Raw genomic sequence first — 15328 nt, 5'->3', positions numbered from 1 at the left:
TGTCCGTGGAATAGAACCTACCTATAGAATATTGTTTTTCTGAATAGGACCTACGCCTCAGAATTAAGTTCTCACGTCAGTTTTTAAAGTTCTTTTGATAGCATTACTGGTGGTAGAAGAGGCAAAGAAAATAAAAGGTTACGAAACACATTGCGGTCTCGCATGTTAGGGTTTTTTCTTTAAAAAATCAAAGATTTCCAGAAAAGAAAGAGAACTTGGGAGACTACATATTAATGAAGGCAGCTACCAGTTACTGAGCTGATAACTAAGGTCAAGCACTATACTAGGTATGCCACATGCCGCCTTTAAAGAGAAATGGTTCCCCTGAATAAACTAAGGCTCAAGCTGGGAATACCATGGCAAAAACTCCAGGCGAATGACTAATGTGGGAGACTGACTCAGTTTCCTAGTTGAAGGAAGACAGCCATTTGAAGTTGGTTTCCATTTTAATGGCATGCTGTGGTCAGGCAGGTTGCTTTCTGTCTGGCTTGAACACATTTATCAACGGGCTCAGACTGCATGGTGAACTCCTGGGCAGCAAGCCTTGCCTCAGAAGCACCTTAATACCTTTTGATACCTCAGGCTCTGCCTTCTGAGCTTCAGTCTTCACCTGATCACAGCTGTGCATCAGAGCTCCTATACAGACGGGGCTGATGGGGATGGCAGATGGAGCACCTCTGCCTCTACTCTGATCCTCTGTCTAAAGTGCAAACCAGCCCACCCACTGCTTACTTAAAACTCACTGAGAGGTCTCTACTAACTTCAGAAGGAAGCCTGGATGCTCACCCCAACAGCTCAGACACTGTGATCTGACCCTTGGCTTTCTTCGATGCCTTCCTCCTCCCTACTTGTGTCCCCTCTCTACCCTTACCTCTCCTCCACATTCAAGCCATAGACATTAATTACACCAACCTACTGAGAGTTTGAAATACACCAAGGTCTTTCTCCTTAACCTTTGTGCAAATTATTCTCTTTGGTTAGAATACTGTCATCCCTATGCATTCTCCCCTACATAGCATCCATTAGATGTCACGTCCTCCAGGAAGTCCTTCCTGTCCCCCTTTAAACAAATTTTTTTTTCTTATTTTCAATATCTGATGAGCTGTCCCCTTTTTCATCCCTCACCAAGAGTGAGCTAGGTGCTCCCCCTAGATATTCCCACTACCACCTCCTCCCTTTATCTAAACAGTTATCATGTTATAGCAAAATTGTTTGTTTTGTTTCTCTGCTGTCCCAGAGACTGAATGTTAAGATGTCAGTCACTGTGCTTGCTCTGCTGTTGAACCCATGATGCCCGGGGCATAGTTGGCACTCAAACAGTTGTTGAGTTGAATGCTGGTTGGCAGCATCTCCTAAACACATAATTGTGTGTATTACAATGACAGAGCAGCTACCTACATATTGGAAAGCCCTACATTTCTTTTCTTCCTGCTTCTTTCCTTTTTGCTTTTATTTCCACCCTCAAAATCAAAATTTTCAGAAAGAGGAAGAGAAACCAACATTTTAATAAGCACGTCGTATATTGCAAGCATTGACCATGGGCCAATACTGAGAGGTAAATACTATCAACCTCGTTACACAGATGAGGACATGCAGGCTGAGATTCAAGAACTTACCCAAAGTCACAGAGCCAGTAAGTGTCCAAACTGACATTCACACCCATGATGCTAAAGCCTGTGTCTTTTTCTTTATAATGTGCTACTTCTATTTGTTCAGCACAGGAGGACTTGAGACTGTTCAGAAGGCAAGGATGGTGCTTCTTGTTCCAATGCTACTGCCCTATGTCTGTACTTACATTTGCTGTCAGCTGGGTGGTCAAAGCTGAAACTTTCTCCTGGGAGGCATCCAGTTCCCGCCGCAGTTTGCGAATCTGAAGATGGCAAGGGAGAGGGTTACATGCTTTGGGAGTCCATTTCCAAGATGAGCAGGGTCAAATGATTGACAACAGTTAAAGAGGAAGTCCAACCAGAAAGCTGTTCCTTACCTCTGACTGGCATTTTTCTTCTGGCTGTAAAGAAAACATAAAAGAAATTAGACCAGTTAAGAAACAAAGAATAGTGATGTCCAGCCCATCGGGAACACCATATTCAGATAGTTGCAGCCGTCTGGAAGATTTATTCGTCTATTTTCTGGTGTATTTCTCTGGAAAAACTGGTTCAATTAAATGGACCCATCAGAAAGGCCAAATACAAATAGCTTATGATTTTTAAAAATTAGGAAGAATGAGGACACCACTCCACATTTTGGTTGTGAGGAGCCACCTGCTCCCCAGGGGATGGTGATAGGTAAGGTGCTCAGGAGAAGATATGTGAGGAGAAGGCCATGAGTCAGATTTAGTAAATAAAAATGCAGGAGGCCTAGTTAAATCTGAATAGCTTAAAAAAAAAAAAAAAGTCTAGGGCTGGGCACAGTAGCTCATATCTGATATCCCAGTACTTTGGGAGGCTGAGATTGGTGGATCACTTGAGGTCAGGAGTTGAAGACCAGCCTGGCCAACATGATGAAACCCATCTCTACTAAAAACACACACAAAAAATTAGCCGGGTGTGATGGCATGTACCCGTAATCCCAGCTGCTCAGGAGGCTGAGGCAGGAGAATGGCTTGAACCCAGGAGGCGGAGATTGCAGTGAGCTGGGATCTCACTGCTGCACTCTGGCCTGGGCAATAGAGGCTCCCGTCTCAAAAAATAAAATAAAATAAAATATAAAATAAAATAAAGGGTCTAATACGTCCCATGCAATATGAGGGACATATTTATGCTAAAAAAATTTAGTTGTTAATCTAAATTTCATATTGAGTGCTTTGTATTTTCTCTGGCAACTCTGGCAAATTTAGATAGAGGATCAGAGTAGAGGCAGAGGTGCTCCATCTGCCATCCCCATCAGCCCTGTCTGTATAGGAGCTCTGATGCACAGCTGTGATCAGGTGAAAGCTGAAGCTCAAAAGGCAGAGCCTGAGGTATTGGAAGGTACTAAGATGCTTCTGAGGCAAGGCTTGCTGTCCAGGAGCTCACCACCCAGTCTGAGCCCATTGATAAATGTGTTCAAGCCAGACAGAAAGCAACCTGCCTGACCACAGCATGCCGTTAAAATGGAAACCAACTTCAAATGGCTGTCTTCCTTCAACTAGAAAAGTGAGTCAGTCTCCCACATTAGTCATTCGCCTGGAGTTTTTGCCATGGTATTCCCAGCTTGAGCCTTAGTTTACTCTAGGGAGCAAGGAAGACTGCTCCTGGGTTAATTCTGCCCCATTTTCTGCCCTCCTCTCACTTCCCTAGGACACTGCAGTGGGAGCACCAAGGTAGAAAGACCTCAAAGTGAGGGGGGTTGGGGAGCCCCTATTAGCCAGCCCGGTAACTCCACAGGTTGTGAGGATAAATGTGGCCTTCATCTTCACGCTGTCCCATTTCAAGGACCCCAATTACCTGTGACCCCCGTGGAGTAAGGGTGAACTCTGTTGCCCCTCTTACTGGCTTCCCTCTTTGTCCCTTCCATGCTGGCTCTGTGTCTGTGGTGACACAGGTACCTGCTAGCTAGAAACTATAAGACCCTCTCTCCTCCCATAGGGGGAGCCCACATGAATTGGGGAACCCACTGCAGGAGGAACCTTTCTTTCCCTCTCCTCTAGTTCCCACAGGGGCTCATAAAGAGGATCCCTCCTCCTTCCTGGACATGTTGAGTGTTCGACCTTCTCTCTACCCATTGCTCTAATTTCCCCAGGGAGGGAAGAGTGACTTGGGAACCAGGTAGGTGAGTGAACATCAGTAAGAACTCTATTTTGTCCTTGGGTCCTCCCTAAGTGTCCTAATCCAATTTTACTAGGGATAAGCCCATTATTTTTTTAAAATCAGCATCTGACCCTAATGTCAATGTCTCCATTAGTTCACAATACAATGTGGGTATGATTCATTAGAACTCGCAGAGCACATCCATCAGCTGGAATAGGTGGGCAGCTGCTTCCTGTCTGATCTGCCTTCACCCTGTGTTCCCCATTGTCCTCCCTCCTTATCCTGCCCACAAGCTCCCTCCTCTAGGTTGGTTCCTAATAGCAGCAACCAATTTTTAAATACATGGAGCCAAGTCATTTAATCCTTGCAGAAACTCCATTAGGTAGGTTTGTTTGTATTCCTTCTGAGGTTCAGAGAGGTTAAGTGTCTTGTATAAAGTCACACTGAACAACCTCCTTATCTAAGAAATGCTTTCAGGAGAAGGTTGGAAGATGTCCTCAGAGCTCACTCTTCCCTCCCAGATAATATTCATTCATCTTTGTCTGTCTGTCCATCCATCCTCACTACCACCACCTATCAAATATTTACTGATTTCCTACTGTGTGCCAGGCACTGTTTTTAAGAACCTAAGATAAAGCTGTGAACATGACCAAGTCCCTGACCTTGTGTTGCCTGCATTCTGGTAATAACAGCTAGCATTTATTGAATGCTTATCATGTGCCAGAGACTGTTCCAAGCACTTTACATTCATTATTCATCTAATTCTTATAACAACTCTTTGAGGAGGTACTAATACTATTGCTTTCTGTTTTGTGTATGAGGAAACTGAGGCACAGGAAGGTTCAGTAATTTGCCCAGGGTCACAGCTGGTAAGTGGCAGAGTAGAGACTGGATCTAAAGTAGTCTGGCTCCAGAGCCTAGGCATATTCTCCTGTACTTTTACTATAGCTACATTCTCATGGGGACTTTCCAGAAAGAAGCCCCAAGTTCAATCCAAAGGGTACAAGTTAATGGTGAGAATGTCACCACTATCTAACATTTGGAAGGCCGGTGGAGGCCTGTTAGCAGGCTTAACCATCCACATAGGACCAGTCCTACTTTGAAACACTTCCATCGACAGGCCCTAATAGCCCTTCCCCATGCCTCTGCCACTGTCTGGCACTGTGCCCACCTGTCTCTGGGGTTGGGCCCCCATTATCAACAGCAGCCTAGAGAAAGCATGTGCTTTGTATCTTGCTCCCGTTGCTGCAGTTCTGCATATCTGGTAACACTATGTGAAGCTGCTAGCCTCTATCCATCCAGCAGCTCTCCTGGGAACTCAAGTGTTCCCTACCAAACAAGAAAGCAAGTCTAAGGCCAGAGGTGGTCTTTGAGATTTTCTCTACTCTAAGAGCTAGCCATAACTTTTCCAAGGCAATCATTTAGCACTCTGTAATCTTTTCTTTCACTGATAATTAAAATTGCAGGCAAATTTCATGCAGAAGGAGCATTCTTGAATATTCATTATAGAGATTTCAAGGAAAGAACCTACTGTCATCCAGTAAGAGCCTTTAAAACTCTCAGCTATTAAGCAGGTTCCTTGGTCTGGGTCTGTGGCAACTTAACATTTCAAAGATCTCTTTTCAGACAACAAACAAGAATTTTATATATCACCTTAACATTTACAAAGGTGCCTGGAGCATGTATTTCAGAATTTCATTATCACCAAGAAGGTAATAATAGATAAGGGACCACACCTCAGTGCTGGGTGGTAGCAGTCTCGCCAGACTTGCAGTTTTTCTTGAAATTAGTAGACTGCACCAGCATAAAAACATTCAACTGATAGGCTATTTTTTTTTTAAGTCTGCAAAAGTAACCTATATTCTCAGAGAAGGCATATGTGAGGACAGTAAATGGAAGCCTTTGATTCCATGACTCATGGAATGTCAGAGATTGTAGGGGCCTCAGAATATCACCTTGCTCAGTTTCCTGATGCCAAGGGCAAAACCGGGGAGACACTCTGAATAACTAGGTGATTTGCCCAAAGTCACATGGTGAGATGAACTCTGTGATTACACCTCGGGGCTCTTGTTATCCAGACAAAAAATAGAATTTAAAAGTATTATTATTAGGTCTTTGCTAATTTGTTGAATTTATATCAGCTCAGAAAAGACAATTTCAAATTTCATGAAAACACTATCTTCATGTCCCCATACCCAGAACAACACCTACTGAAAGAGAGTCTTTTACTGTAAGGACTTCTAGTGGTTGGCATAAAGGGGCTGCCCCCAGGAACTGCATGTGACAGTTCCCTAGATCTGAAGACACACAGGTTGAGAAGCTTATGCTCTTTCCCTCCAAGGCTAGTTAATGCTGGCCAGTCTCCCATGTTTTACTTTTCTGAAAGGCCCACTCCCCTCGGTGTTGGCAAGAACCCCTGGGAATGCCACAGGGGAAACACGGGGCTGGGCACTGAACCATCCATACAGCTTCTCTGCACCAGTCCTGTGAAGCTAGAGTCCCATGTCCCTCCGGTGCCTACGGCTTCCTCCTTCAGTAGCAGGCTCCTTTCTCTCCTAAATTATATCCTAGGTGTCAGTCTAGAGCCAGGCATATCTATGGTGCCAGAAAATACTGTTGAAGAAGTGATTTAGGTTTAAAAGTACCAACCTTGGTACCCATATCCCACAGTTTCATTCTAGAAGAAAAGACATAGTTTATCTACTGGCTGACAGCTGAAAGACGATCTCTATGCTTTCTTAGTAGATCATGGCTTAAAAAACCTCTCCCCAAGGTTTTTCTATATAAAGCCTTTAAAAGGAAAGCTAGGACCTGGTGATGAAATTTCAAACAAGATGACTAGCTGAGGAAAGAGGAATTTTAGAGTTGCAGGGGTGAGGTAGTTAGGAAGAATAGAAGCAAGAGTTTCTAGGTCCTTCAAAACAGACCATATCAGCAATCATTGAAGTTTATTTGCTTACTACAAGCCTAAGAAAGAACAGTTAGGCCCTGGTATCTTTAACTTGATTCTGGGGTGGCCTCTTATTTTCCAGGAGCTATACACAGTGTATCCTGCTATATAGACCAGAAACCGGGCATTATCAAAACCTAAATTATTAAACCATTTGTTTCCATGGGATTAAAGGCTAAAGAATTTCCAATTCACAACTAACAAAGATATATATATATATTTTTTCCTGTAGACATTCCCAAATTATTATTTTTAAAGTAAATAGCATACAGCTATGGCTCACATCTGTAATCCTAACACTCTGGGAGGCTGAGATGGGTGGATCATTTGAGGTCAGAAGTTCGAGACCAGCCTGGCCGACATGGTGAAATCCTGTCTCTACTAAAAATGTAAAAAAAATTAGCCAGGTGTGGTGGTGCATGCCTGTAATTCCGGCTACTCAGGAGGCTGAGGCAGGAGAACTGTTTGAACCCAGGAGGCAGAGGTTGCAGTGAGCCAAGATTGTGCCACTGTACTCCAGCCTGGGTGACAGAGCGAGAGTCTGTCTAAAATAAAATAAAATAAATAGCGTACAGCTATAAAAAGTAAGTACTACTGAACAAATCCGGTAGTACTGAAGATCCAAATGTATTTGATTACATGTGGCTTTCATTCAGTAAACCTCTCTCATGGATGACATCTAGCATTTAGGGGGGCTTGCTCTGAGCTGTGTGTACAATATTCATTGTTTTAGATTTATTTTCCCATTTCTTTCAAACCTACCTTAAAAATACCTACTATGTGCTAGGTACTATTCTAGGCACTAGGAATAAAAACAAAAATGTCCTTGTCTAGAAAGAGTTTATATTGTAGTGAAATGTAATCTTCATAACATTTAATCCTCATTACACCTCTATAAGGTAGGGACTGCTATTATTTCTACTTTATAGATAAAGAAACTGAGGCTGGTCAGGCACCATGGCTCACTCCTATAATCCCGGCACTTTGGGAGGCCAGGGTGGGTGGATCACAGGTCAGGAGGTTGAGACCAGCCTGGCCAATATGGTGAAACTGTGTCTCTACTAAAAATACAAAAATTAGCTGGGCATAGTGGCACGTGCCTGTAGTCCCAGCTACTCAGGAAGCTGAGGCAGGAGAATCACTTGAACCCAGGAGGTGGAGGTTGCTGTGAGCTGAGATCACACCACTGCGCTCCAGCCTGGGCAAAGACTCTGTCTCAAAAAAAAAAAAAGAAAGAAAGAAAGAAAGAAACTGAGGCAGACAAAGGGTTAATAAATTGCTCAAGGCCTTTCTTTTCCAAGTCGGTCAGCAGGTGGCCAAGGCTTCTCACACATTCTAAATAGTTATCACCTAAAGCACAGTGCCACTTTAACAAGGCAGCCAGTTCTGGATTTGGGGGTTGGTATAATATAATTAATAGCTGTCTGTGAATTTTAAATCTTGTTCCCTAATTAATTGATCCCCTTATAATGGAAATGCTTTCCGTAGGATAAATGCATATATTTTATTCTTGACACATTTGATAAAGGAACCCCAGCCTCATGATCTCATGATCACAGCCACACTGCATTGATTTATACTCACTGTAGAATAAATTGACGATGTGCTGGAAACCAAGGAGAGTGAGGATCCATGAACTATTAAAAGAAAAAAAAAAAAGGGTGAATTGATAGATGGCTGTTATGGTACCAAAAAGGGGACAGAGGAGGAAAAAACCAGTAATACAGGACACTCCAGGCTTGGAATGACTTAATCTCATCTTGACCCAACCTTTCCTGGTTTGGTGACAGGTCAGTGACAAATAAGTAAGAGTTTGCTAAGGATGTCACTTTTACCGCATTTTTTCCTTCAACCTTCTGAATACTTTTTCTCTTGACTGTCAAAATAATATATGATTACTGAACAAAAATTTTCAAGTACAGAGAAGTGTTAAGAAGCATATTCACTGTCACAACCTGCAGTGACTCACAATTGCATTGCCCGGAGGCAACCTGCTACCGTTCCAGCATATTTTGCTTCACTCTTTTTTCTAATGTATTCCTTTAGGGTTAAGACTGTGTTCCGTATACTTTTTTTTTACCCTGTTGGCATCTGTCAGTTGTATATGCAAAAAAATGAGCTGGTGATTTTGAACCTAAGAGGCTGTTGGCCACAGTAAGTTCATTCTAGATGACCATATATAGCAGAATATTTGTTTAGAAAACATATTCATCAAAATATAGATTATTTGATTTCTACCATGTCTACAAAGTGACAAGTAAGTGGTGTCTTCTTTTCTGTTTCAAACTGGTACTTTTGACTAGAACCAACTTGTATGTCCTTAGCACCCTTCCTGCCCCCAGCCAGTGGAGGCATCTTATTTGTTCTAATTTTACAGCATAGTCTTTTCTAGGACTTGGGTATTCTAACTGCCTTCTTTTGTGGGAAGCAGGTTCTTTATTTTCTTGGTAACTTCTGAACAACTTGTTTGAAAAAAAGAAACATTCCCATGTTAAGGCATCATAGGACTTTTAACTGGGCACAGCTTTCCTGGCCATGGGTGGAATGGCTCTACTCCCACACCGAGTTATGACCTGTAGTCTAAAGTGGGAGGCACGGGGGTAACTTCCACGTCTACTAAATGGCATTCATCTACCACCCACAAAGTGAACTCACCTTGGATTAGCAGTCAGCAGAAGCTACATGCCAACAAGATAGCTGATAAGTAGCTCAGCCTAACACTCAGGCTCCTCTCTGTCATCTTTCCAGTAAATCTTCCCTGACATCTCCTTCTTCCCTTATATGTTCTTGTCACACCATGAATCCTACACTGCTCTCCCAAGCTTGCCCTAGACAGTACTTTCCTGCCTCAGAGTCTCTGCCCATGCAGTTCTCTTCATTTAGGCTGCATCTAAATACTGTCTATCCCAAACAGATCTGCTCAAATGACATCTTCTCTATAGGACCTTTCCTCATTCCCCTGACTGCCACCTGGGTGGGCTTCCTCCTCCCTCTGAGCCCACGTAACTCTTGGCTTGCTATTCCAGCTCACTTCTCTCTTAGCAGCTCCCTAATGCTCTAAGCTGTCCCTCTATCATCACATACATCCACCCTCCTTAGCAATGCCCTGCATTCTAGATCTTTTCCTCCATGTTTTCTTCATCCATGACTAACTTGACTCATGCCCATAAAAAATCAGGTTAAGGTGTTAATGGCCAATAATGGCTTTCAGTGTTAATATGTCCACACATTAATACAGGCCTTTAATGTCCCAGTTTAGTGGCCTAATGTTCCACTGAGGTAAGTTAATTCAGCTTATGACACAGACAGTAGTGGAGGAATTATGTTGGAGGTCAAGCTGGGTGAAGAGATGTGGGTAACACACAGCTATGCACACTTGCATGACTGGCGTGCCAGAGACCAGCACAGGGCTGCTATATGGCCTCTGGCTGCTGGAAAATGGAAGTTTTTTCGTTTCTATTTCTACATCTCACACATATAAACTTACTGACACAGTTTTAGCAACAACTCAGTGCAAGCATGGGGCCACAGGCAGAGAAGATCACATCTGGCAGGCTGAAGGTAGAGGTAATTATTTTTCTCAATAATTAACTCCTCTCACTTTATAATTAGCAACAGCAAGGCTGTGTTCCAAAGAGACAGATCCCTTGATTTTTAGAGTCAACCCAAAACTGAATGTGGCTTACCTGTACCATTGCAGTTGGGCCTGCCTCAAGGGTCTTGAGCCAAGTCAGAGCCTGGGTTATGTAATGTGGTTATTTTTGGACAACAAAATGTCTATGGGAGTTACAGAGGCTAAACAGCTAAAGCAGCCTATGTAGTTTTCCTCCCTATAGCTACACCTCCACATTTTTTCAGCTACAAGGAATCACAGAGAATATCTAGGCCATTTCTGCCATTGAGAAATCTGAAACTCGGAGAGGTTAAATGACTTGCTTAAGGTCACACAGCAATTCAAGAACAGGATCTGCTGACAGAATTCAGGAGATCGCTCTGCCTTCGAGTGATCTGTTGTGCTGGTTTCTGATTTTCTCTTCCGTTCATTTGTTTTTTTCAAAAGAGCCTTTCGGTGTCTTTTAGAACGGTGTCCTAGTCCCTTCATGCAATCTACACATGGGCACAAGGTAGGAATGTTTGAGAAGAAAGATGCTTTAGTAGGAGTGAAAACACTAGATAGAATGAAACAACTAGGCATATTTCAGCCAATAAAGCAATCAAGTGCCTCTGACTCTCACAGAGAATCTGCAGGTAGCAATCCCAGACTAGTCAGGACTTTTCCACCTTTAATCAACAACAGAGTACATTAAATCTCAGAATGGTTAAGTGACGTGGCCAGACACACAGCTAGTCAGGAGCAGAAAGAGAATGTGGATCTAGGCATCATGATCTATTTCTCATTCCACAATTGGGTACTGTGGAAAGAATCAGAAGAATGAAATGCAGTTCTGATGGCCCATGGACTGCCCTGAAAGATCAGAGCTCGCCTCGCACAGGTTTTTTTTTAAAAAACGACAACAACAACAACAACAAAAACCCAGCTGAGTCAAATATCAAGGTAGGATTGAGTGGAAAGAAAGAGGGACTGGAATCAAGAGGCTTAAGACATCATTGCGGCTGCATAAAGTCTTCAAGTCACTTTTGCCTCAATTTGGCTATTAAAAAAAATGAGGATGATAATGGCCCTTGGAGAGAAGGCTATAATGTGACAATTATAACAATAGCTACCATTGAGTGAGCACTTACAATACTCCCCTTTCAAAGTTATTTGTTAAATGCTTTCTAAGATTTATCTCACTTAATCTTCACTTCAATTTTCCAAAGCATGTACAATTACTTTTCACATTTCAGTGAATAGGAAACAGGCTGAGCAGGTCAAGTCCTTTCTCAGAGTCATATTGCTAACAGTAGAGGTGCCAGGATTTGAACCACTTCTGCAATTCAGGGGCTAGAAACACAAGTAAGCTGCAATACAAGCTTTCTTGGTTAATAAGCTTCTCTGCTCCTGGGGATTCCATATAAACTGATAGAGGAGGGTTTCTGTGTTTTTCATTGCATTAGTTCTTAGTGATGATTGGTGAAGTCATGGGATTTTTTTTTTCTCTAGAATCCATTTTAAAAATGCCTCAAGCATCCCCTTAAATGTATGCTATTAAAGTTGACTTTAAGATCGCATAATGCATCTGATAGAAAGCAATTTACCTGAAACACCTTTGAAAGGCTGCATCTGGGCCATGTCTGTACCTAATCTACATATTTATAATTCCTAAAACTCCTTCAAAGTGGAAAGTGCTAATTAAATTGCACAAAAACCTCACATAAATACTTGTGCTACTTCTTCCTAAATTTCTATTCTGCTTTATGGCATATAATACACCTAACTGATTATTACAAGAAGTTCTGTTTGGTCCAAACATGAAATGTCAATTTTCTTCCAACTGCTCCTGCAATACTGGGAGTTAACAAATTCAAAAGAAAAAGGAATTTCATCGAAAGGAATTAAAAACCTAATTACACAAGCCCCATTTTGTTTTTGAATGTAATATCCTTAGAAGAAATAAAATCAATCTGATGCCCTATCTTCCAAAAGATGATAATGTTATATATTCACAGTGTATTGACAGCAGACTCTATCCATTCCCCTAAAATTTGACTTTTACCTCTGTGCTTCAGTTCCATGTCACCATGAATCATTAGGTTTACAAAAGTCTAGACACTGCTTGTGGGCAAGCACTTTTTATTAATGTCATTTTGACATTCCAGATATTCCACAGTTGTGCTGTCCACCAGCTTGATTCCAGATGGAATAAATAAAAGCTATCTGATGATGATACTGTAATGGTCCTGGACCTTTATGAGGCGAAGTGTGCTTGTTTGGACAAGTTTCAGTACCGGACGTGGTTCACTCAGGAACGCACATGGTAGAGAAGAGAAATACAGTGCGGGACAAACTCCATACGCAAATCCTTCCCGGGGAGGTTGGGGAATGCTCCGTGGCGATGCTTGGCCGGTACACTGACTAGAAGGAAGTTCGAGACAAACTGCCTCTTCCTTTACCTTAGGATCACAATATATTCTCTACTATCACTGTTCTGAGCAGTTATAGCATTAATTTGTAGCACTTAAATCTCACAAATGCCCCTCAGTGACTCAGGCTTCTCCCCTCCTTAATCCTTCGTCCCAGCAGCTTCCCACATATGGATTTACAGACTTGCGCCTGTTCACCGAATGTCATGGTATGCAAATGATACATATATTAGGGTGGAAAGTATTAAGTTACCAAGAAAATAAACCAGGGGGCAATTGATCTGTAAATTACATTCTTTGAAACTTCTGTTAAAAAGAACATTAGGCAAAAACAGAATCCTGTGCCTTGTGTTTCTCTCCCTTTTGACTTGAAACTTCCTAAACAATTACAGGTTTGTTTGTTCTTTCATGCTGGGAGGATGCTGGCCCTTTTTCCCTACTCATATGGGGACTGGGAAGCACCTATAACTTACTCTCTGCATTCTGTTTTGTCAATGGCAACAAAGGGACAACTAGATGTATGGCCCTCAGACTAGGCTCTGTTTGCTCCAAGATTCCCCATTCTCTGGCTGGGGACTTTGAGCTGCCAGGAAGTCAATGCTGAAGCTGTGTTTTTACAGCTATGTTATTATAGCTTTATGGCTGTGTTATTACAGGCCATGACATGTAATAACATTATTGTGTTAACATTTATATGTATTATCTCATTTAATTCTCATAATTCCATGAGCTGAATACTATTATTACTCACTCCTATTTTATCCGTGAAAAAACAGAGGCATAGAGAGGTGAAGCAACTTGCTCAAAATCGTATCACTCAAAAGCAGTGGAGCTGGAATTTAAACTCTGCTAGTCTGACTCCTATTCTTAATCCTTGGTTGATGAGCATTGCTGCCAATGTCCTATCAGTCCCATCTTCATGGGGTGGGGGTGATATCCTCCATAGAATTTTGACTGCTTACTCCCCTAGCTCATACCTGGGGTGACAGAATAAAGAGAGAAATGAAGTGAGCTGTGAAGACGGCTGACAAAGTTGTCCACAGAACTTTTCTCCCATGATTCTGATGAAAATGAACCAAACATAAAAATCCAACCCCAAATATTCACAGTTAGCAACCAAAGAAAGAAAGAAAAGGGCATAACTGAAAACAATACACGTAAAAATCCAGTGCTTGAGAAAAGGGATGAAAAATTCTGGAGCAGAGCAGAGAGGCATGGCCGCCCAGCCCCCAGAACTACATGGGTGTGTCAACACAGGGAAATGAACTCTTCAGTAGTTCTCTCTGCCAAGATGGTGAGCCGGTGGCTGAGCCTCAAGGTGGAGGCGCATGCCAAGAAGCTGTGGCCCAAGTCCAGGAGGGAGAAGCCTAAAGTGGAACTCAGTCAGCTCTATGGTTCACCAGTGATTTTTAAGCAGCCTCTTCCTTAAAGGCCTGGAAGGTTAATTAAGGGTCAGGCCAGACCTTACTCTTCAGAGATCCCCATCCCTGATCGCCAGAGTAGGTGGGAGAGGTGGGAGCACTTATAGGTGGGAGCTCAGGTTAATGAAGTGAACTTAGCACAGAGGACCCTTAACTACAGTGAGTAACCCGGGAGATGGTAAGTTTCCTTCCTTACCTTCTTCAAACCCATCCCGGAATGAGCCTGAACGGCTCATGGTTCTGCTCTTCTCATCCAGGGACATGGAGCTATTCCGGAAGCGGCTGTCAGTGTATGGATCATACTGCCCATCAGCATTGGAGAGGCTGTGGGTCCTCAGCATGGTAGGGTTGGACAAGCTCATCTGGGTGACAGTGGTGGGACTCGCTGGAATAAAAGGAATAGACTGAAAAGGTTAGACATTCATATCTCTGTTAAAATCCTGGTTGGGGACAAAGAGAAGACTGCTTATTGTTAGCCATATGTGTTCCTGCCAACTCTTCTTCCGTTTGTTTTCTAAAAGGTAGTCCCATCAGCATTTGAATTACACACTGGGAGCTAAAAATAAGAGTGGAAAGGCAGGTCAGCTCCAAAGCAAGGCTCTGGGCCTCAGCTTTCCAACTTGGCACGTTCAGACAGGCCAGTGTCACCTTCCAGGCATGAGCTAATTACTCCTCAGGCTCATCTGGAATGATTTTCTCTAAAGCCAAAAGCCCAAAACAGTCTAACCAGGCTTTTGATCAGATGGGAAGCATTTGTGCATGACAAGAATCTCTTGCCTCAAAGAGTTATGGCTGGGAAAGAACAGTATGAACACAGGTCCCATTGCCTCAGATGGTGGACATTTAATAATGGTGTATAAAGAGTTTTAATGCAAGGAAGGCACATTTGTCTCAGCTAAAACTAGCTTTCTTATGAAAATCCTGTCCATTTGAGTCATGTGCAATATTTTCAGAGGTACTCATTTAGTCAATCAGAAATGAAGAGTTAAACCTCACTTACTACAAGCCATCTCTATCCTTAAAGACTCTGAATTTGTTATTCACTATATTCAGAAAAGGCTGCCTCTCTAAAGAGTGGGAAGAGATTAGAAAAGATTTCTCACCCGCTATCAGTCCTTCAAGGCTCAGCTCCTACCCTGCCACCTTCACATAACCTCTGCCTGTAACTCCAGCCAGCACTAATCTTTCCTTTTTCTAAATGTGTC

General features: G+C 42.6%; 1 protein-coding gene across 5 annotated transcripts in view; it reads right to left on the bottom strand.

Moving 5' to 3' along the window:
- NAV2 (neuron navigator 2) overlaps positions 1-15328 on the bottom strand; it is a 767943-nt gene that overhangs the window by 49552 nt on the left and 703063 nt on the right. For 4 of the 5 annotated variants that reach the window (XM_011937488.1, XM_011937486.1, XM_011937487.1 and 1 more), the window contains 4 exons: positions 14320-14508; positions 8263-8315; positions 1985-2008; positions 1796-1870 (listed from right to left, as the gene is read on the bottom strand). In XM_011937488.1, the coding sequence (XP_011792878.1) occupies positions 1796-1870; positions 1985-2008; positions 8263-8315; positions 14320-14508 (341 nt within the window). Of the gene's footprint in view, positions 1-1795; positions 1871-1984; positions 2009-8262; positions 8316-9680; positions 9696-13679; positions 13764-14319; positions 14509-15328 lie in introns of all 5 variants that reach the window. The other variant, XM_011937485.1, reaches the window with a different exon arrangement.

This window comes from Colobus angolensis, unplaced genomic scaffold (assembly GCF_000951035.1).
Source record: "Colobus angolensis palliatus isolate OR3802 unplaced genomic scaffold, Cang.pa_1.0 Scaffold164, whole genome shotgun sequence".
Taxonomy (NCBI): domain Eukaryota; kingdom Metazoa; phylum Chordata; class Mammalia; order Primates; family Cercopithecidae; genus Colobus; species Colobus angolensis.
This window is presented reverse-complemented; position numbering and strand designations above follow the sequence as displayed.